Source organism: Notolepis coatsorum (genome assembly GCF_963971535.1).
Source record: "Notolepis coatsorum genome assembly, chromosome: 10".
Lineage (NCBI taxonomy): Eukaryota > Metazoa > Chordata > Actinopteri > Aulopiformes > Paralepididae > Notolepis > Notolepis coatsorum.
Window position 1 is genome coordinate 103220384 of NC_140174.1, and position 23917 is coordinate 103244300.

The 23917-nt window shown below is 43.5% G+C and overlaps 1 protein-coding gene across 1 annotated transcript in view; it reads right to left on the reverse strand.

Moving 5' to 3' along the window:
- Nucleotides 1-23917, reverse strand: part of LOC311235315 (GDNF family receptor alpha-2-like) — a 257806-nt gene that overhangs the window by 130330 nt on the left and 103559 nt on the right. The window contains exon 4 of the mRNA XM_084322740.1: nt 9487-9865. Within this exon, the coding sequence (XP_084178866.1) occupies nt 9487-9865 (379 nt within the window). The remainder of the gene's footprint in view (nt 1-9486; nt 9866-23917) is intronic.

Consider the following 23917-nt stretch of genomic DNA (forward strand, 5'->3'; position numbering starts at 1 on the left):
ACGTGAGTTGTCCACGGACAACAACATGCTGTGTGTGTGTGTGTGTGTGTGTGTGTGTGTGTGTGTGTGCAGGGCCGCCTAGGAGAAATGCGAGGCCCTGTGCGAGATTTACACGCGAGCCCCCCCCCCCCCCTAAAAGGTAAAAAAAAAATATATATATATATATATAATATATTATTATTTTTTTTTTTTATTTTTTTTTATACAGTCAACATATTCTTAAATAATAGCGCTGCCCGAGGCTGGGCATGATACAGTCAACATATAGCAAGAGAGAGAGCGAGAGAGAGCTCCCGTTCTACAGTCAATATACAGTGTTATCGCTGCACAGACCCGGCAATGCCCCTGACCCTCCACCAGAGCAAGGCCAGAGAGAGAGAGAGAGAGAGAGAGAGAGACACACACATTGGAAAGAAACAACCCAAAACCAGAGCAAATTGAAATGCTATTTGGCCCTAAACAGAGAGTACACAGTGGCAGAATACCTGAGCACTGTGACTGACCCAATACTAAGAAGATCCTTGACTAGGTACAGACTCAGCGAGCACAGCCTAGCCATCGAGAAAGGCCGCCATAGGCAGACCTGGCTCCCAAGCGAAGACAGACCCACTGCACACAAGATGAGGTGGAAACCGAGCTCCACTTCTTAACAACCTGCCCACTATACCAAGACATACTTCCCACAAATTGCAAACACCCAAAGAGACTTTGAAAACATCGACAATAACTCAAAACTCCCATACCTACTGGGAGAAATACAAGAATGTGAAATAAAGCCCATTTGAATTGAAGAGAGAGAGATAGATAGAGCATGTCTGTGTGTGTTAGAAAGAGAGAGATAGAGAGAGAGCATGTCTGTTTGTGTGTGTGTGTTAGAGAGAGAGCATGTATATGTGTGTTAGAAAGAGAGAGAAATATAGAGAGAGAGCATGTCATTTTGTGTGTTAGAGAGAGATATAGAGCATGGCTGTGTGTGTTAGAAAGAGAGAGAGAGAGCATGTGTGTTTGTGTGTTAGAGAGAGAGAGCATGTCTGTGTGTGTGTGTGTTAGAGAGAGAGCATGTATGAGAGAGATAAGCAAAGATGAGCCCCTAAAGGATATTCAACTTTTAATGGAAGAACAAAACAGAAGGAAAAGATAACTTCACAAAGGCAACATGAATATACATAGATCCAAAAGGACAAAGATCAACACTTAAATCCAAAGAGAAGAGGGTCTATACCAGAGAAAACAAAGTAGCAAGGAGCCAATGGCCGACATCAGCTAAATAGGCTAACTGCAAATAGAGTAGCCAGGTACCGACACCAGGCCACACACCGTTAGCTACTACAACAGCTAGCCGGCCCGTTTGGCTCAATATAACGTTAGCTACGTTAGCTAGCCGGCCCGCTTTGGCTCAATATAACATTAGCTACAACAGCTAGCCGGCCTGTTTGGCTCCCGAGAGAGAGAGAGAGAGAGATATATCCACAACGGGAATAGAATAGAGTGCATTAAAAACTCACCAAACGTCCACGAGGATGGAGACAACCGCGTGGAGTTGACGAAGTTCATTTGCCGAATGACCGTCCTCTTCATCTTGGCATAACAATGCTGCACGCGCTCTCTCTAATGCTAGTTAGCCTTTAGCTGATTGATTGATTGATTGATTGAAAACTTTATTAACAGATTGCAGAATGGGTACAGTACAGTACAGCTCAATACATACAATTGTTAAGGGGATGCAGACCAGAGAAAGACTTTCGTCTTGTTTACATCAGGGTCCCCCATTTTCAATTCATCGTAACATATATGACATACATGACATTCAGATAGACAGTACTGCTACATCTATACATTTATGACATACCAGATTTGCAAATACAGTACTGTTTGTGATACAAAAAGAGTCCAGAAAAAAGAGTATATACATTTGACGTAGAAACTGTACATTGGCTAAGCTAGCTACTAGCCGACATCATCATGGCTATCCCGACTGAACCACACGTTAGCACTCGATATTATAACTTAGCTAAAGCTAACTAGCTGTCCCTGCCTTTAGCTAAGCCGACATGGCTAGCCTGACTGAACTGTCTAACATGCAACAACTTTCATCTTCAGTCCATCTGCCGAATGACCGTCCTCTTCGTCTTGGCTGGCATAACTAAGCATAACCTCCAAAGCTGCACGCGCGAAATAGTCAAACGCAGCTGACGCACGCCGGCGTACATGATGTAACCCCTCCCTTCGTTGAAACCAATAGTATGTCTGCTGCAGAGCCCCAGAGCTCCAATAGTGAGTATGTCTGCTGCAGAGCCGCAGAGCCAGGAACAAGTCAGACACATTCTACAAACTTGTCTAATGTGAAATATATAAGCATATAAGCAAAACTAGATTTTAGGTCTGTGATGAAAAAGGGCCTCGCGGGAAGGGGGGCCTCGCAAAAAATTAAATAAAACAAAATAATAAAAAAAACAATAAATAATTTTTTTTTTTTTTTTTTTTTAATTTTTTTTTGTGCGAGGCCCCCCTTCCCGCGAGGCCCTGTGCGACCGCACTGCTCGCACACCCCCTGAAGCGTCCCTGTGTGTGTGTGTGTGTGTGTGTGTGTGTGTGTGTGTGTGTGTGTGTGTGTGTAGGTGTGTGTGTGAGAGTGTGAGAGAGAGAGAGAATGAGATGTACATTTGCTGAAATACAGTTCTTAATTTTCTCACTTGCTATGTGAGAATGTTAGTTATTATGTTCTCAATGCCCCTTGCATTGTATGAGTTGTGTGGAAGAGTTTGCTAGTTCTAGTGCTACCCCTTTTTATACAACGGCATGCAAATTTCTCGATTCTGATTGGCTGAAACAGTCAATTTACACGTATGTATCTGTCTTAATTCCACGTTCTTGGTCCCAGGACCCGCCCACAACCGAATCACTATCACTCCGCGTGCGAGTTTAAAAGAAAAACAAGATGGCGGACAATAATCTTTACAAATGGATATGTTGGGGGGCGGTCAGGTGGCGTAACGGAGATTGCGTTTGTCACCAACCCCGGAGCGGCTGGATTCGCCTGTTCAAATCCAGCTCACAGCTCCGGGGTTGTCACCAGCTTGGCTGGCCGTTCACACTAATACAATTGGCAGTATTAGAGGGTAGGAGAAGCTGGCGGGGTGGGTCTGGGTCGTTGTAAACAGCGACTCCTACAGTTCGGTCGGGGCGCCTGCTAAGCGCGGATAGGATCTAAGTGGGATAGTGTGATCCTTCCACACGCTACGCCCTCTCAGTGAGAATCCGCGCTGCCAGGTGAAAAAAAGCGGTTGATTGGCTGGACGTGTGTCGGAGGAAGCACGTGGTAGCCTCCACTCTCCCAGACCGACTGTGGGGGGTAAGTGCGCAGCGACCAGGAAGGGGATTGGGAATTGGCATAACGACTAACATTGGGATGGGAGAAAATTGGAGGAAAAAGGAGGGGGAAAAAAGATTAAAAAAAAAAAAAAAAAAAAAGGGATATGTTGATAGCGTCATAACGACTAAATAAAAACCCATTCTGTCACAACGAATGTCTTAGTCTCTTACACAATGTTGGATTGTGTAATCTATGGGTCATGAGTCATTGTGGAACAAAAGAAAAATCGCGGATTGATTGATTGATTCCTTGCCCCTGACTGCAGAGCTCACTCTCTCACACTGTCTGGCACACCCACACACACACACACACACATGCACACACACACACACACGCACACGCACACGCACACGCACACACACACACACACACACACACACACACACACACAATAAAAAAATAGGGCGAAGAAAACTTTTTTTTCCCTATAGGGCAAAGAAAACGTTTTAATTTGTTTTACCTACTTTCTATAGAAGCATCTAAGAATGAAGTTCTATAGAAAGTAGGTCTGCATCCCCTTAACAATTGTGTGTATTGAGCCGTACTGTATTGTACCCATTCTGCATCTGGTAATACAATTTTCAATCAATCAATCAATCAATCATTCCAATAACAACCGCTAACTTCATAATTAAAAACTAAGAAAAGTTGGATGTGTTAGTTGGTTGGATGTCTTAGTTGAAAGACAGTTGGATGTGTTAGTTGGTTGGATGTCTTAGTTGCAAGACAGTTGGATGTGTTAGTTGGTTGGATGTCTTAGTTGAAAGACAGTTGGATGTGTTAGTTGGTTGGATGTCTTAGTTGAAAGACAGTTGGATGTGTTAGTTGGTTGGATGTCTTAGTTGAAAGACAGTTGGATGTGTTAGTTGGTTGGATGCACTTCCAAGTTGCTTCCACATGGAGGCAACTTCTCTTTTTTGTGTTGTGGGAACTACTTTTTGTGGCGGATGTTTTTTTCAATAAATCTTCGATTAATGTGTGTTTATTGTATAGCAATAAGGTTGGATGAATGTGGCAGTTGTAGAAAAGCATTACACCACTTGCAGTCGTGATTTGTGAAAAATAAACCATGCCTAGGGGGGTCTAACGACCACCCCTAGGCATGGTTTATTTTTCACAAACCACTCCTGCGCGTGATGTAATGCTTAAGTACATTGTGGCTGTGTCTGACAAAAGTTAACAATAAATAATGCTATTAGGAATACATTTGCCTCCTGCGTGAACTGTGCATAGCTGAATAGACTGTATTTTAACGTCGGTCATATGGTGGTACTTGGAGAGCCAGCTACGTTCTCAGGTGATACTTGGTGTAAAAAGGTTGAGAACCACTGCGCTAGTGTAATGTTAACTTGGCTGCATTCTCCAAAACGTCAGTCACTCTCTCTTTTTCTTTTCCTCCCAGTAACACATTAAGAAAATGCAGACAACTGAGAGAAATATTTACACGTGTCTCTAAATATGTGCTACGTTCGCTGTTTAACCCCTTGCTGCCTGAGCGGTCCGGTACCGAATAATCTCACGCCATAAATAGATCAATACAGTCCGTATTCATTAACTTAGCGTTTGTTTTTCAAATGTAGCCAAGAGTAAAGACCCTAACAGCAGTCAAAGTGTATATTTTCAGCACTATGTTTGTTTACCAATGATTTGAAGTGTTATATGAATACATGAGTTTATAGAAATTACGATTGTCCCACCCTTAAATATTAGTACAATTATAGTATTGAGGTAACATTGAGGTAAATTGTATATTGTATTCTGAAAACATTATATGAAACATAATCAAACTATCAACACAATAAAATAACAGTGCAATTGTAATTTAAAAACTGATAATACAAAAATAATCCATTAAATAATGTATTGGTAATTGTCTAAATTGATAATGTTCTGTACAGGGTTTAGTCATTATGTGTTTGTTTGAACTATTGCACACATTTTCTCTAGCTTTGATGCTATTTGCTGATTTAGTCACGTCATACTATATCAGGTCAGCCATTTCTCTCTCCAGAAAGCTTTAGATATTGTACCTTTATTTTTCCAGCTCTGTCTGTGCCTTGGAAACGAGTGTGTAGTTTATTGTGTTTTGTTCATAGATTTTGTGTTTTCTGTGTAAGAATGCTTAGCTAAAGTGTTTGCTTAGTCTTGGCTACACTATCTGTTAGCTCCTGGTTAGCCTACCTGTATTGCTGGGTCAAGCCAAAGGGCAATTTATGTTTATTTCATAGCTTAGTGAACTTTATACATGCTTATACATTATTTATAGGGCAGGTTCACACCATTATCAGGTGGCATTTGTAACTTTAGCTTTCTTTTGTAATTTTGAAGACACATTAATAATTTTTGTGTATTTCAGTTTTACAAATTATGTTAGAGAACAGACAACAGTAAAGACCATCCACTTTACTTCTGAATTTCTTACAGTCTTGTTCACTACCTGTCGATTTGTGTACAGACACACTGAGGGCAGGATAATAATACAGTTCAATGATCAGAAACAACAGAATTGTATAGTTATCTACAGTATCAGGGTTTCCTGTAACATTGGTAATCACTTTAGAAAGAAAATGTCTAATGTATGTGCAGTGCTAGAGTATAGGTAAAACACTGAAAAGCATATTAATGTTTCACTGTTTATTATTTACTATTTATTTTTGTTAATGTGATTAGCAATGTTGTATATAACGTTGTCTTACAATATACAAGTTACCTGCATTTTGAAATATACTGTATGAGGGCCTTATTAACTATTTACTAATACTTATTACAAGGACCTTAATATAAAGTATATACAAATAAAAATATAAAAATGTTGGTAATCATGATTCACAATATTATAAATATTCATATACAATAATATAAATATTGGTATATTGCCCAGTTCTAGTTTCATTTGCTTTCTTGGGATTTATTAATGAAGTCTGTCACAATGGAATCAATTTACCTGTACCAAAAGCTAAAGCTCTGTCCACCTTGCCTTGCAGTGACATTCAAGCAAGCAATCAAAGTAAGTGAAACGATTATACCTAATTACTCCATGTTCCATGTCTAATGTCCGGAGATGTATTGAAAGCTGCAATGAGCAAGTACTGTGGCTTCAGCTATAATTATTCAGGTTGTCATACTGAGTAATACAAAGAGAGGGAGGGGGCAGGGAGAGAGAGAGAGAGAGAGAGAGAGAGAGAGAGAGAGAGAGAGAGAGAGAGAGAGAGAGAGAGAGAGAGAGAGAAGAGAGAAAGAGAGAGAGACAGAGAGAGACAGAGAGAGACAGAGAGAGGAACAGCTCTACTGTACATCTGCAGTCAGACAGCCACTCTGGGAATTCAACCCGCAAACAAACACTGTCAAGACCTGTCTCCTGCTGTCACCGCTTTGTATCAGCTGCTTAATCATCCGTGACGCTGGGAAATGGAACGTTTTTTCCCCTTCTGATAATTCTCAGACCGTGGTTATTATTTTTAGTGAGGTCTCCTCTATGCTCTAGCCTCCGGTCGAACTCCATTAGGTTCATAAATTAGTTTTTAAACGCCTCACATTATTTAAATAGCCCACATGTTCTATGCTATTAGGCCGATGTGTTCGAACGGGTCGCCTATTGATAACCAGCCTCATTACGCGGTTTCAGAGGGTTGAAAAACCAAAGATATGGAGATATCGACCGGCGATAGTGTCGTTCCTAGCTGCCACCGTCGCCCCCCTCCTCCGCTCCATGCGGTCACGGCTGGGCAGATGTGAACTGAATCCAATAGAAACCCCCCACACAGCCAGAGTGATCCAGTAATGTTTTGTTCAGCCTAATTGAGCATTGTCCCTTCAACTTAGCCTCACGTCTCCATCCGCCGTCTCATGGCCACGGTCTCCCTGAGAGTGTAATTACTTCCCTGGCAAAGTAACCGCGGTGAAATATAAAACTTTAAGAACGTCACACAGGAGGAGGCTGCAGTCAAAAGGAGCTCCATCTGAAGCACAGATAATTATTTTTCTTCCCCCCCCCCCCCCTCATTTCGCATGAATATAAGAGGATGATAATGAATCTTCAGATGTGTTCCGCGAGATCTCATCTCATTCACACAGTGGTGAAACGATCTGTCCGCCCACTTAAAACACACATACACACACACACGCACGCACGCACGCACGCACACACACACACACACACACACACACACACACACACACACACACACACACACACACACACACACACACACACACACACACACACACACACACACACACACACACACACACACACACACACACACACACACACACACACACGTGTTGAGGAAGCTACTTTGTTTTACAAGCTACCAATTACTTCGCACTGGACGAAGTTGAACTACAGCAAAGCTACCCTCAAGAGAAATATAACATAAGCTACTTAGAAGAATTTGTTCAAACTACTTTTATAAATATGATCATGTCCACATAATGCAAAGCAATACAACATTTTTACAAATTATAATACAAAAGGAAGTCACGTCACTGCATAATATACTACTCAACTGAATTTATTACGAAAGCTATAATGCTAAAGCTAGTAATGTTATAGTTATAGCTATAATGCAATATATAGTGCAGTATAGCTTGTCATTTTAATAGCTGCCTGCCAGTCGGACGAATGTGAACCCAATAAATAACCCAATGTATCTGATCTGGTTTCTTCACATAAAATAATTGCAGGCATTGTTCATTTTTGTTGTTAACAGTTAAAACAGTCATCAAAAATAATGAACTTGTTTATCTTTAGACCGTTAGAACTTGATCAGAATGATGGTCTAAAGAATAGTACTGTCAGCTTTATTTGAAAAGCAGAATCTCTTATTTATAGGACACATGAGCAGTGTCTCAAAGTTCTTGTTCCTTTATTTGACAGACAAATAAATAGTTTGTAGTCCTATTGTCAAAATGGTCTTTTCCTGTGTTTTTCATTGTTTTTACAGAATAAGGGGTTGTCCCAACACTGAGATATGAGATAAATGTGTGCATTGTGCCTTTTCTGCAGTTCAGTTGTGACAAGAACTCTCCCTCTTGAAATGAGACATTCAGAATTGCAGCCGCAATCACCGTCATTTGTAAGACCTTGTATGTGTGTGTGTATGTACGTTATGTAAAGCCTATTTATATTAGAAAAATGTGCATGTACAAGATGACAGCTCGCTTGTAAATATCCTCTTTTCTATCTGAAGTTGAACCGTAAAATACTTTTAATGGTAAGATTGCTCTGCTATTGCTGGGTCTTGAGTCATTTGATCTGCAAGGTCTAGTCCGATAGTTTGATCTGAATTTAGTCCGTACAGGCTGGTGCACCACTGTACGATACAAGCAGCTTGCTCGTTACAAACACAGAAACAGCCCGTTGAGAACAGAACTGAAACAGAGGTATAGAGGCTGCTAGAATGCATCATCTGAGTGGAGGGGGGGGGGGTTCCAGCAAAATATGTTTAGGGGAACTCAACAACCTATATTAACTTGTCGAAAATTACTAAAATACTAAAATACCCTTTAAGTAGTTAACTACACATCAAAGAAAAAGAAAAAGCATTTAACCCTTTCACCACCACACACTACAGACGGTTAACCGCAGTGAAAGGGTTAACCTTCTGTATTGTCACGGTGGAAGGAACTACCAGCAAGCCACAGCAAATTAGCTTCATTGTAGTGAAGCTACTCTCCAACACTGCACACACACAACACAACACGTACAATATACACACAAACGTATGTATGCGTGTATTCTCATGTTCTCTCTCTCTCTCTCTCTCTCTCTCCCTCTTTCTCCCTCTCTCCATCTCTCCCTCTCTCCCCCGCTCTCTCTTGTTCTCTCTCTCCCTTGTTCTCTTGTTCGCTCGCTCTCTCTCATGCTCTCTCTCTCTCTCTCTCTCTCTCGCTCTCTCTCTCTCTCACACACACACACACACACACACACACACACACACACACACACACACACACACACACACACACACACACACACACACACACACACACACACACACACACACACACACACACACACACACACACACACACACACACACACACACACACACACACACACACACACACACACACACACACACACCCCCGCTGCCCCCCTGTCCCTTCACCTGCAGAGAGGGTCCTGTCGGCAGATCCTCCGCAGCTGCAGACAGTTAGGTTTGACCTTGTCCTTGAAGGAGCAGTCTGGTACGATGGTCTGCCTGCGTCTCTCCGCGCAGCCCTCGTGCTGGCAGGGGCAGAAGAGCAGTCGGTGGCTGTACTCGGGGGGCACGCGGTCCAGGAACTGCCTCAGGGCCTTGTGGCAGCGCTTCTTGTTGCACAGCTCACCCTTGTTCGGGTCCCCTTTGCTGCAGGTGGAGATGTAGGCGGTGCGCTGCTTCTTGCAGGTGCTGTTGAGGTTGCAGGCCTTGGCTGCATCCAGACAGGGATTGCAGTCCTTCTCGGCGTCGGGGCACTGGAAGTCCCTGGGGGCCACGGTGTGCATCCCTGGTGGAGGAGACGGGGAGGGGGGTCAGTGAAGTCAGAGTGATTTAAAAAATATGTATATATATTTATGCAAAGCACTTCCTAGACTGGCACCGTCCTTCCCTCTGGCCCTTCCTCTCTCTCCCTCTTGGCACTTGGAACATGGCACTTTGATTCATGTTTGGTTCATGTGTACCTTTAAACTGAATATCTATTTCAATGGACAATGATGGAAATGTATTCAAATAAAATACTACAATTTTTTTTTAATATTCGAGAATTAAAGGTCCTTGGCCTGCTGTCGATCGATTGATTGATTGAATTTATTTATGGATCCAAAGACACAACAAATCCAAGGGATGACATGTACAAGTGACAACACTTATTTCCAGCATGGAATACAAGACAATAACATCCTGACCAAATACAATACAATTGTGGATTTCTATACCATCATTAAAACAATAATCCAAGTATGACCTGACAGCAAGCACAACAAATATTGGCTGATTGGCCCAGTAGTATGTGAGATTATCTGCGGACAAACAAATTCACAGATACATGAACACACTAACACACAAACAGTTCACAGCATTCTGGCTTAAAACACAGAAAAACTTAGTTTGAATGCCATCATGACAGATGACTTGCACGTTTTTATCAGATGGGGTTGACCAGCGCCTCCTTTCCCAAAAGCGAAAATTGCTATGCTATTGCTGTATCTTAAGTCATATTTGATCTACAACATTAGTCTGAAAGTTAGATTAGAATTTTGTTCAACGGTACACCACTGCTAGAAGGTTTGCTCATTACAGGCACCGAAACAGCCCATTGAGAACAGTGTGTGTGTGTGTGTGTGTGTGTGTGTGTGTGTGTGTGTGTGTGTGTGTGTGTGTGTGTGTGTGTGTGCGTGGGTGAGAGAATAATAATGATGATAATAATAATAATAATAATAATAATAATAATAATGTAACAACACCAACAACAATAATAACAAGTGCTTTCTTGCAGTTTGTGGTTTTCATTGAGATTGATGCGTCTTTAGCATACACAAGCTGTTTCCAATTTAAAAAACGCTTGCGTTTACGTTAGGTAGTCCACAATTAAAAACAGAAACCAGAAGTCTGCAAAATGCTATTGAGTAACACTAGCTGGTTACTCGAAACCAGGGGACGCTGGTGGGTGAGGCTAAGCCAAGAGGGCGGCCTATGACAACGCCGGCCTATGACAACGCTCGCTATTCACATCACAAAACTCCCAACTCCCAAAATGTCTAATTTATATTGTAATTTTCTAAATGATAATCATTGCCCCAAGCTGTTGCCAGGTCTGGCAGTTGTGCTGGCCCCTGTGAATGCCAAGCAAAAGCCATATTTGTCACCCACTGCCTGGTGGTAAAAAGGTGTACCATAAACTCTCACAGAAGGACTACATGAAAGTCAATAGAGTGTGCTGGAAATGTATTGCCCAAAAATACTTCCTGTTGCCTGATGTGAAACATATTCACAAATGCTTGTGCCTCAGCAACATTCTGCGCCAACGCACAGGCTAATCGGCCCTATAGTTTGCGAGATATTGTGTGGATTCACACACGCACACACACACGCACGCACGCACGCACACACACAGACACACACACACACAGACACACACACACACACAGACACACACACACACACACACACACACACACACACACACACACACACACACACACACACACACACCACACACACAGACGCTACCAAATGCATAATAATAATAATCTATGCAAACAAAAAGTGCATAGTGCTGCTAATTCTATTTGCACATTTTAGTCACTGTAATCGTGATATGACATTTTCATACTGTTACATCTCTAATTGGAGTGCCTTTGGGAGAGGATAAATAACATTTTACAAATGCTATAATAAAATCCTTTGCATAATGAGGAAAATCAAATGGGAATAAAACACACAATTGGTGACTTGAGTGGTGATCAGAATAAGGGAAACTGACATCCTTAGCCAATTCATGTCTGTCTCCATCCTTCTCTTAGTCTTGACCCTCCTCTTGGTCATGTGACATTGAGGTCCCCATAGCCATAGCACATCCCCACAATGCTCCGCGCTCCAGTGGGCTGTATTTTGAGCCAATAATGGGTTCCCACTGTCCCCAAGGAAATGCCAACAAACAGGGGGACCTCTCGTTGCCTTTTGACCCCACGGACGAGTTGGCAGACATCAGCGAGTCGTGTGTACTTACAAGGTACCTTGTGGCCATAAGGTTTACCGTCATGCTATACCACCTGGCCATTACTAAACGTGTTCACTTACTCAGCCTCGAGCAACGGACAGATCAATCAAAAGAACACATCACACATGTCTATATGCTATAATATCAGATAATTAGCTATAAGCGCTGCAGGTAATTATACGCTAGTTTCATGATGTAGTGTGTGTGATGACTCACAAATGATGTAGTGTGTGTGATAGTGTGTGTGATGACTCACAAATGATGTAGTGTGTGTGATAGTGTGTGTGATGACTCACAAATTATGTAGTGTGTGTGATAGTGTGTGTGATGACTCACAAATGATGTAGTGTGTGTGATAGTGTGTGTGATGACTCACAAATGATGTAGTGTGTGTGATAGTGTGTGTGATAACTCACAAATGATGTAGTGTGTGTGATAGTGTGTGTGATGACTCACAAATGATGTAGTGTGTGTGATGACTCACCACCTGATCAAAGACTGATCCTACTGCTGCAAATCATTAAGTGATCAATGAATAATACAACGTTTGCGTCACACTTCCTGGATATATAGAGTTCATGGCTATACGGTGTTAGACGCGTACAGTGAAGGTGTTATTCAATATCATCTGTCTTCTCTGTTTCTCCAGGCAGCAGTAAGCCACAGGAGACACTCCTGTCCATATCCATTCTTACTGAATTATTGATTCAGCCTGACTCAGACCTTGAGTGAAATATGAATGAAATCAGGTATATGGTTGCAGATGATGCACTATTCAATCAATTTGTATTATCCCCACGCCAGGTGAGTACAATTACCGGGTTGATTTCATTCAACGGATTGTCCTTCCTATTGCACGCCCGGGGAACTCACAGTACTTTGAGTTACACGGACGTCTTCATTCTTTAAACTTTAATGAAATAAAAGGGATAATTAGCCCGCAGGAAATGTCCGGTGAGCAGACGGGGTGTCCTTGGCGCTATCGACGGGGCGTGAATGAGATGTCTTGCAGTTTATTGACGAGAACACTGGTCGAGGGGAGTGTACAGTAAATACCGTGTAGTATCCACCCCCAAACGAGGCCGACTCAAGGATCTGGCACAGACTCCAGTTCCTATGCGGTCTGTGCTGCATGAGGCTCCTATTGGAAGTGTGAGATTAAGCCTCTCTCTCTCTCTCTCTCTCTCTCTCTCTCTCTCTTCTCTCTCTCTCTCTCTCTCTCTCTCTCTCTCTCCCTCCCTCTCTCTCTCGCCCTCTCTCTCTCTCTAGCCCTATCTCTCTCTCTCTCTAGCCCTATCTCTCTCTCTCTCTAGCCCTATCTCTCTCGCCCTCTCTCTCTCTCTCTCTCTCTCTCTCTCTCTCTCCCTCTCTCCCTCTCAGTCGCCCTCTCTCTCTCTCTAGCCCTATCTCTCTCTCTCTCTAGCCCTAACTCTCTCTCTCTCTCTCTCTCTCTCTCTCTCTCTCTCTCTCTCTCTCTCTCTCTCTCTCTCTCTTCCTCTCTCTCCTCTCTCTCTTTCTCTCTCTCTCTCCCTCTCTCTCTCTCTATTGGTGTAATCACAAACTGAAACATTGCAATTACCCTCGCGGCTGCACATCATACTTGTGGAAAACAGATGATGTCATTAGGGGTAGTATTTGTGCACTGCGTCTGAGATACCGCTGTGTCTTGCCGCGGCGGGTAAGAATTCACACCTGTTTTCCGCGAGAAGCGGATAATAAAACAGTATCACGTTCACCGGCGGCTCCGCCTCTGTCTTGTATTCGGGGCTATATTAGAAAAGTTAACCTCCCTTCCCCCCACAGATAATGATATTTCAGAGGTCGCGGTGGCCTGGTGTCACCCGGCGAGATTCATCTCTTATTCAACAGAACCAATCTCCCTCCGTGTCTATCAGACGGCCCTGGAGTAGGAAGGAGGCCATTTATTTTAGAGCAGGGAGCGCCGCGGACGCTGTGTCGTTCTCCAAGCGGTGCGCCGCGCGGTTATCAATCCAAGAAATAGGCGCACGTAGAGCGGACAGACGCGTCACATCGCGGCGGGGAGGAAAATAAACAAATGTCCCCACTCCCCAAATGTTTTTTTTTTTGTGGTTTCAGATCCCAGCGGATACTGTAACAAGCAAACTCACTGCCAGTTGAAAAATAACAGTTGTAGAACATCAGGACTTAGTCATAGACTTCATAACAAAGATAATTTGTTCAGTGTTTCCCGCAAGAGTTTACTGGCGGTGGTGGGTGGTGTGGAGAGAGAGAGAGTGAGAGAGAGAGAGAGAGAGAGAGAGAGAGAGAGAGAGAGAGAGAGAGAGAGAGAGAGAGAGAGAGAGAGAGAGAGAGAGAGAGAGAGAGAGAGAGAGAGTCTCGGGCTCACCCCCTTCTGTTCCTCACTGTTGGGAGCTGGAGAGCAAACTGTTGAGTTAAAACTCATGAGTGGAGCATGTCAAGACACCTCAGACAACTACCAACTACATCTCCCAGAGTGCATCAGCTGCAAGATGGCTGCCGTTGGCTGATTGAACAGCTGTTAAAGGCTGGTGGTGGAGACACTCACAGAACAAACAAACAAAGCAAGCTGAAGGTCGACCCAAGGAGCTCTACCCCCAAAGACGCCAATGGTCGGTTATGTTCTACTTATTCTACTGTTTATTTATACTTCTGCTTAAATGTGGTTAAAATCAGGCTAATTGTGTGTTTAGTAGCTCCAACTGTTTCAGTCTACACATTCACTTGCTTGAGAGTTGGATTTCATTTATGTTTAAAAGTATCTCTTTACAAATTAAGACCAAGTTAGAAATGTTAAAATGATTTAAGAATTTGAAAGACTACTAAAAAGGTCGACAACTCATGTTTAAAGGTTTAAAATGCCTTGTTCAATCAGAGCTGATCTACAAGCTTAAAGTTTAGCTATATTTCTTCACTTATTCAATTTAAAATACCAAATGTTTACTTGACTTGAATCAAATGTTTACTAACTTGAATCATTTATTAAAGGTTACAATTCAGAAATAATTAATTGAAAATGACTTTAATAATTGGTTTAAAATGTCGACTTTATGAGTTAATTTAAGACTGTGTTAAAATGTCGACTTTATAAGGTAATTTAATACTTTACATTTTGGCATTCATTGTGTAAACACTATCGTTAAAAGACGTTTGATTATTTAAAATATATATTTAATGTTTAAAATCAACCATGTTTAAAAATAACTTATTGGTTTGAAAATATGGTTATTGTTGTTTATTGTTTATGTTTATTGCATTGTTAAAACCTTTTTCTTTGTTTTCGAAGGTTTTCAACCTATATGAAGAACCAACCAGTCAAGAATCAACTGCAACTGAAACTGTTGAAAAGTTGAAAATAAAAATTGACTTGGAGTTGGAACTTGGAGTTGTTTCCTTATGTCCTTTGGAGTGGAAAGCAAGAGTTGACTTTACAGTTGAAAACCAAGTGCTAGCAGTGGAGGACGAGGATAAAACTGCTTCGACCCAATACTGCTGACACGGAAGGATAAAGATGGAGGAAGATATGGCGGAGGTCAAAGAACTAAAGAAGGAGAGGACCACAGCAAAACGCCGCTTCACCAAACAAGCCAACCACATTGCCAGAGGAGCAGACACCATGCTGCGATCCGAGCTGATGGATGAGTTCAGCACACTCTCACTCTGTTATAGAGCCGTGCTTGAGGCAAATGATGAATTCAGGTTTGGGCTGGAGGCTGAAGTAGAACCTGAGGATGAAGAGAAAGGGCTTGACGAGAAGCAAGAGGACGACCTCAAACATACTTCAAAAGAAGCCGAAACAAAGATGGCAGAGATCAAAGACATTGTGCAGCTAATCCTGTGGTCCAAATATGGAAAACATGAGCTGGAAACAGCTATTGATAGAGCTGAGAAAGTAAGTGAAGCAGCAGGAACTGTGCCAGTGAGGACTGAATCCTTAGAGTGCTATGAACAGCACCTAACGCTCTCAGACGAGATGGGAGACAAGGCCATCTCTATAATGTCCACGTGGGAGAAATGGATACCGAACGAATCCAGAGATGAACTGAATGCGAGGCTCAAGAAGCTAGAAGACACCCTTCTCAGGCTGAAGATGAGGAAACCTCAGTTTACATCTGCACGCAGCCTGAGGAATGCTGAGCAAGGCACAGGAGTTGCACCACACCATCCGATGACACCGTTGGTGAGGATAAAGCCAACCACCCTACCTACCTTCTCTGGAAATAAGAGAGAATATCACAGATGGAGAAAAGATAGGGAAAGCCTGCAAAGGCAGGGAGAGCCATCCGGATCCCCTGAAGTTAAAAAGATCCAGCTCTTGGACAGCGTGGAGGAGAAAATCTCCAAAGAACTCAGACATTCTACCTACACTACAGCCAGAGACATTTTCAGAGTCTTAGAGAACAGGCATGGAAATAAATCAAGCATCACTGTGGAAATCCTTGAAGAGCTCGACAGGATACCATATGTAAAAGGAAACCAGCCAAGAAAGGTCATCGACCTTATACAAACTGTGGAGAAGGCTCTGTCAGATCTCACTGAATTGGGCAACTCTGGGGCCATAAACAACGCACTTGTGATCAAATCAATTGAAAGCAAGTTACCTGACTTTATCAAAAGAGACTGGTTGATGTTCATGGTAGATCCCAGCAGCAATGTCACAGCAGAGAACCATTTTGACATGCTCTTGAAATATTTGAAGAACCAGGAAGACGTACTGGAGAGGCTTGATCAACTAAGAATTGTGGAGAAGACTGACAAGCCAGATCGCCCGGACAAAAAGAATGAAAGAAAGTTTGCCTCGACAAAGAACACAAAGAGACTAGAGCTTGACGTATGTGTTGTCTGTGGCGACAGTGGACATAACCACAAACTGTTCTTTTGCCGGAAATTCAAGGGACTGAAGCTTTCGGAGAAGACGGCTGCCTTGAAGAAGCTGGGAGCATGCAGGAAATGTCTCGGATGCCATGACGGAACTGCATACTGCAGAGAGACATTCCTATGCAGAAATGCAGACTGTAAGAAGGGAGGAAATGCCGCAGACCACCACTATATCCTCTGCCCAAAAGGAGAATTCATGCCTCGATGGGAAGAAGGAAGAGGTGGAAGAGACGGAAACAAAGGCAAACTCACAGAGGAACAAGAGTCGTTCTTGTCTGAACTCTCCTCTGAAATGGCAGATCGAGGCAGAAGGGCTTTTACTAACAAAACTACAGTGGCACTCAAAACCTCCGGCCAGTCTGAACTACTGTGAAGAAATGGTCTCGCCGAGCTTCCTGTCATCATGATGCTGATGAAAGTCACTGCAAACGCTGGTCAGAAAATTGGGACATTGATTGACCTAGCGTCAGATACAAACTACATCACCCATAAGGCTGCTGAAAGACTTTGGTTGAGAAGAGAGAAGATAACATTGATTGTGCATGGGGTTGGAGGAATGGCCATGAAGGTGGACACTCAGAGATACCTCCTCAAAGTTAGAGTGAAGACTCCTACAGGCACTGAAAGAGCCCACAAACTAGTCTGCTACGGCCTAGATGAAATCGCCAAGGTCCATCAAGTGATTCAACCAGAGAGGTTGCAAAGGTTTTTCCCGGAGGTCAAGCTTGAAGAGCTGGAAAGGCCAGAAGAGGTTGAACTACTCATAAGCCACCGAGAGGGAAGACTCACTCCCCAAAGAGTAAAAGTAGTTGGAGACCTCGTCTTATGGGAGAGTCCACTGGGGAAGACGGTGGGCAGAGGGCTGTGTTCTGAGTCCCCTCCTCTACTCCCTGTACACACACGACTGTGTGGCTCAGCGGAGTAGCAATACAATCATCAAATTTGCTGACGACACAGTGGTGGTGGGCCTGATCTCTGCCAACGACGAGAGGGCCTACCTGGAAGAGGTCAAGGTCCTGGCGGGATGGTGCCAGGAAAACAGCCTCTCCCTGAACGTCAGCAAAACAAAGGAGATGATTGTGGACTTCAGGAGGTCGGGGGTCAAGGACTACAGCCCCCTCAGCATCGACGGGGCATCGGTTGAGAGAGTCAACAGCTTTAAGTACCTCGGAGCCTACATATCCGAGGACTTGACATGGACCACACACATTGACAGTGTTGTGAAGAAGGCAAGACAACGCCTCTACTTCCTCAGGCGCCTAAGGAAGTTCCAAGTCAGTCAGAAGATCCTTAAGAACTTCTACTCATGTACAATAGAGAGCATCTTGACTGGCAACATCACCTCCTGGTTTGGGAATAGCACTGCACAAGACCGAAGCAGACTACAAAGAGTGACACGTTCAGCCGAACGCACAATTGGAGGGGGGCTCCCCACCCTCCAGAACATTTACAACAAGCGTTGCAAGGGCAAGGCTAAGAGAATCATTAAAGACTCCAGTCACCCGAACAACTGCCTCTTTGAACTGCTGCGGTCAGGCAAGCGATACCGGAGTCTCAAGGCGAGCACAGAAAGACTCAGAAGAAGCTTCTATCCCCAGGCCATCAGACTGCTAAACGAACAATGAACACTACACAACAACAACCACCAAACGCACATAGCACACACATCCACACGCACACACTCACTTTAAACAGACACACTGTAGCACCCACTCCACACACTTTATAGCACACACCCACTTTAAACAAACACACTGTAGCACCCACTCCCCACACTTTATATTTATTGATGAAGGATTGCACTACAACTCGTACACCTTACTGTAAATTGTACCTAAACTGTACCTCATCCCATTTCTGCTTTGCACTATATAGTACTGTACATTAGTACACTGCATAGTATTGTATATTATATGGTAACTCAGAACATTGTACATATGTCTATACCGAACACTGTGACCTCATTTTCTTCTTCTAAATTACATGCTATACTATGTTATTTGATACTATCTTGTCTAGCACAGTCTCTGGAGCGTAACAGTAAGAAGCATTTTGTATGAAAGTATTCTGTACTTCTGTATGACAACTATTAAAGAAACTTGAAACTTGAAAACATCCTGATCTGCATGAAGAGGTGGACGTGGAAGCATATGCATCAAGAACTCACTTTGCTCGCTCCATGAGAACAGCAGCAGTCAAATATCAAGAGACATTCACAGTTGCCAGTAACCGTGAGTTCCTTGAGTGGTGGCACTGGGACAGCATCGGAGCTGCATGTGAACCAAGATGTGGAGGATGTCGATGTGGAAACTGTCCACCAGGAGGAAAAGAAATGACCCTGGCAGAGGAGAGGGAGTATGAAATCATTAAAGGAGGCCTCACCTACAAAGAGGAGGATGCTCACACCCCATCTCCACACTGGGATGCAAAATATCCTTGGACCGTAGATCCTGTCTCTCTCCCCTACAACAAAAGTGCAGTCCAGGCCTGCTTCTTAAGGATGGAAAAACAACTGAGCAAAGAACCAGACTGGAAAGTCGCATACACAACCCAAATCCAGGAAATGGTCGAACGAGGAGCAGCCATAAAACTCACCGATGACATCATTGACAAGTGGACTGGACCAGTGTGGTATGTGAGCCACCTGGTGGCGCCAAACCCCCATTCAGTGGAACAGCAGCCAGAAATACAAAGGCGTGAGCATGAATGACATCCTTCTTAAGGGACCAGATGTACTCAACCCTATTAGAGCTGTACTGCTACGGTTCAGAGAAGGTGTGCATGCAGCTCTAGGAGACATAAAGAAGATGTACAACTCTGTGTGGCTGGAGCAGCGTGAGATGCATCTACACAGATTCCTCTGGAGAGACATCCCAGAAGAGGAGATCAGTGAATATGCAATCACCAGAGTCAACATCGGGGACAAACCTACTGGTTGCATCGCTCAGTTGGCTATGAGAGAAACGGCGAGCCTGCCCAGCTTTGTTCACTTGGAAGATGAACGCAGAGTCATTGAAGAGGACAGTTATGTGGATGACCTCTTGACCTCCCACAATAACCTGGATCAACTCGACAAAATCACTGCAAAAGTTGAAGAGATTTTGGGAGCTGGAGGCTTCTTCCTCAAACCATGGGTCCGGTCAGGGCAAAGTGGGAGGAAAGGAACAGAGAAGGAAGTCCTAAAAGAGGAACAAGGGAAAACCTTCATTCTCCCAAATCAAATGAGGGAAGAAGACAACAAAGCCCTAGGCATCGGCTACCAAGTGGACGAAGACGAGCTCTACATGTTGACCTCAGTTAACTTTTCCAAAAGAAAGAAGAAAATGAGAGTTGGCAAAGATCTCCTCAAAGAAGAGGTGAGAACCGAAACACCAAACCCACTGACTAGAAGGGCTCTCTTAAGCCAAGTAGCCGGGCTGTACGACCCAATTGGCCTAGTAGCACCGGTCAAGCAGAAGGGAGCAATTCTTGTCAGAAAGGCATTCCAAGAGGGAGGAGGTGGCAAGCTGACCCAAGAAACCTGGGACAAACCACTCTCGGAAAGCATCAGAGAAGAAGCCATACAGCTTTTTGAAGAATATGTACATGTGAAATTCTACAGAAGCCTCACACCAGCTGACTGGAAAGGAAACCCTTGGGGCATCACATTCTCTGATGGAAGTGACAAAACCTTTGGAGCTGTGATGTACTTAAGGTGGGAAACATGTCATGGCATTGAAGTTCGGTTTGTGGAATCAAAAGCCAAACTGACACCTCTGGATCAAAAGGGAGAAGCTGTAAAAGCTGAGATCTGTGGAGCAGTCTTCGCAGCCAGAATCAGGAAGTATGTGGAAAAGCATGCTCGAATGAAGATCGAGAAATGGTTCCATCTGCTGGACAGTCAGACGGTCCTTGGGGCAATCCAGAGAGACAGTTATGGGTACCAAAGCTTCTTTGCCAACAGAGTGGGTGAAATCCAAAAGACTGCACCAGTGCAGGACTGGTGGTGGATCCGTGGAGGTCTGAACATAGCTGACATCATTACAAGAGGAGGCACTCCTGAAGATTTAAAAGAGGATTCCACCTGGCAAAATGGACCAGATTTCCTGAAGTGGCCAGTGGAGGAGTGGCCCATTAAATCAGCTGGAGAGATAGCTGCCCAGGCCAGGGAGAGCGTAAACACACTCCAAAGGAAGGCATTTTCAGCTGCAATCACACGAGCTCAAGCTAAAATCAGTCCGCAGGAAGACGACCCTCTGACCACACAGGAAAGTCAAAAGGAAATGCCAACTCTTCTAAGAAGGAAGCCCACTGGCTGGGTCAAAGATCTTGTGGAAATAAGAAGATTCAGCAACCTGTCCAAACTGGTGAGAGTCATCGCCTGGGTCTATCGAGCTGTCAAGCAGTGGCTAGAGAGGAAGTGCCAGGTGCCAGGGCAGTCAAAGTGGGAGGCATCACCCAAACAAGCTGGGTTGACTGTAAAATAACTTGACAACGCATCTGAAGACCTTTTCCTCGCTGCTCAAGAAGCTATAGCCTTCCCAGAGATGACTCTAAGCAGATTGGCAGTGTACAAAGACGTGAACTCTGGACTCATACTTTGTGGAGGCAGAATCCAGATGTTCAATGAAGTGAAGACTGCAGTGCCAGTCTTACCTTTTGAATCGTGGGTGTCTACATTGCTGGCACAAGAATCCCACAAAGCAAACCATGAGGGAGTAGCAGGAACCCTTCTTCGCATGAGGAAAAAGGCTTGGGTGATAAAAGGCCGGAGACTTGCCAAGAGGGTGGTTGACAGCTGTGTCGTTTGCAGAAAGAACAATGTAAAACAGTGTCAACAAATCATGGCTGACCTGCCTCCATAGCGAACAGGCCCAGCTGCACCCTTTGAATTCACCACCATGGACCTGTTCGGCCCCTATGAAGTGAAAGATGAGGTCAAAAAGAGGACCAGACTCAAAGTATGGGGAATCGTCTTCTGCTGCATGGCTTCCCGAGCCATGCACACTGAAGTGGTGAGTGACCAGTCATCCGAAGGATTCCTGCTCGCCTATCAAAGGTTCACTTTGCTGAGAGGACACCCCAGGAAACTCTGGTCAGACCCTGGCTCTAACTTTGTGGGAGCCAAGCCTGCTCTGGAAAAGCTTTACAAATTCCTTGACCAACTGAACAGGCCTGAACTTGAAGGAAGAGCTGCCAAACATGGCACAGAATGGTCGTGGAAGATCCACCCCGCAGACTCTCCCCACAGGAACGGTGCAGCAGAGGCAGCTGTCAGAATAGTGAAGCGGGCCTTAAGCAACCTTGGTGGAGAAGGTGTTTTCACATGGGGAGAATTCCAAACGTTTCTCTTCATGGCAGCCAACCTTGCTAATGAGAGACCCATCGATGCAAGAACTCAAAGCAGGGAAGACTGCATAGAGTACATCACTCCAAACTCTCTGCTTTTAGGACATGCCCATCCTAAAGGTGACCCTGGAGACTTTCAGTTTGATGGCTACCCATACAAAAGACTTCAGAATATTCAGGCAGAAGTCAGCAAGTTCTGGAAGAAATGGAGCCAATTGGCCGGTCCTAATTTGTTCATAAGGAACAAATGGCACACCAAAGAGCGAAATGTTGCTGTTGGAGATGTGGTCTGGTTGGCTGACCAAAATGCCCTGAGAGGACAGTACAAGCTGGCTAGAGTAGTCAGTGTCAACGCTGACCGCAAAGGCATCGTAAGAGATGTGCTGATGAGGACCTTTCCCAGCTATCCTGTCCCCATCACGAAAGCAAATGACAAAGGAAAGCCCACAAAATCAAACAGTGAAAAAACCAAAATCCCGGCCACAATTCTGCATCGAGATGTCAGACGGCTGGTCATTCTACTTCCTACTGAAGAACAACAGAGGCGTGAAGGACTTGAGTGACCTCTGTGGTTAAGAACCCAGGAGCTCAAGTGGGAGGTGTTGAGTTAAAACTCATGAGTGGAGCATGTCAAGACACCTCAGACAACTACCAACTACATCTCCTAGAGTGCATCAGCTGCAAGATGGCTGCCGTTGGCTGATTGAACAGCTGTTAAAGGCTGGTGGTGGAGACACTCACAGAACAAACAAACAAAGCAAGCTGAAGGTCGACCCAAGGAGCTCTACCCCCAAAGACGCCAATGGTCGGTTATGTTCTACTTATTCTACTGTTTATTTATACTTCTGCTTAAATGTGGTTAAAATCAGGCTAATTCAATTGTGTGTTTAGTAGCTCCAACTGTTTCAGTCTACACATTCACTTGCTTGAGAGTTGGTTTTCATGTATGTTTAAAAGTATCTCTTTACAAATTAAGACCAAGTTAGAAATGTTAAAATGATTTAAGAATTTGAAAGACTACTAAAAAGGTCGACAACAAATTTAGCTATATTTCTTCACTTATTCAATTTAAAATACCAAATGTTTACTTGACTTGAATCAAATGTTTACTAACTTGAATCATTTATTAAAGGTTACAATTCAGAAATGATTAATTGAAAATGACTTTAATAATTGGGTTAAAATGTCGACTTTATGAGTTAATTTAAGACTGTGTTAAAATGTCGACTTTATAAGGTAATTTAATACTTTACATTTTGGCATTCATTGTGTAAACACTATCGTTAAAAGACGTTTGATTATTTAAAATATATATTTAATGTTTAAAATCAACCATGTTTAAAAAGAACTTATTGGTTTGAAAAGATGGTTATTGTTGTTTATTGTTTATGTTTATTGCATTGTTAAAACCTTTTTCTTTGTTTTCGAAGGTGTTCAACCTATATGAAGAACCAACCAGTCAAGAATCAACTGCAACTGAAACTGTTGAAAAGTTGAAAATAAAAATTGACTTGGAGTTGGAACTTGGAGTTGTTTCCTTATGTCCTTTGGAGTGAAAAGCAAGAGTTGACTTTACACAAACCAACCATCGTTTGCGGCTCCAGGGTTAGTTTTACTGTTCTGGGACCAGCT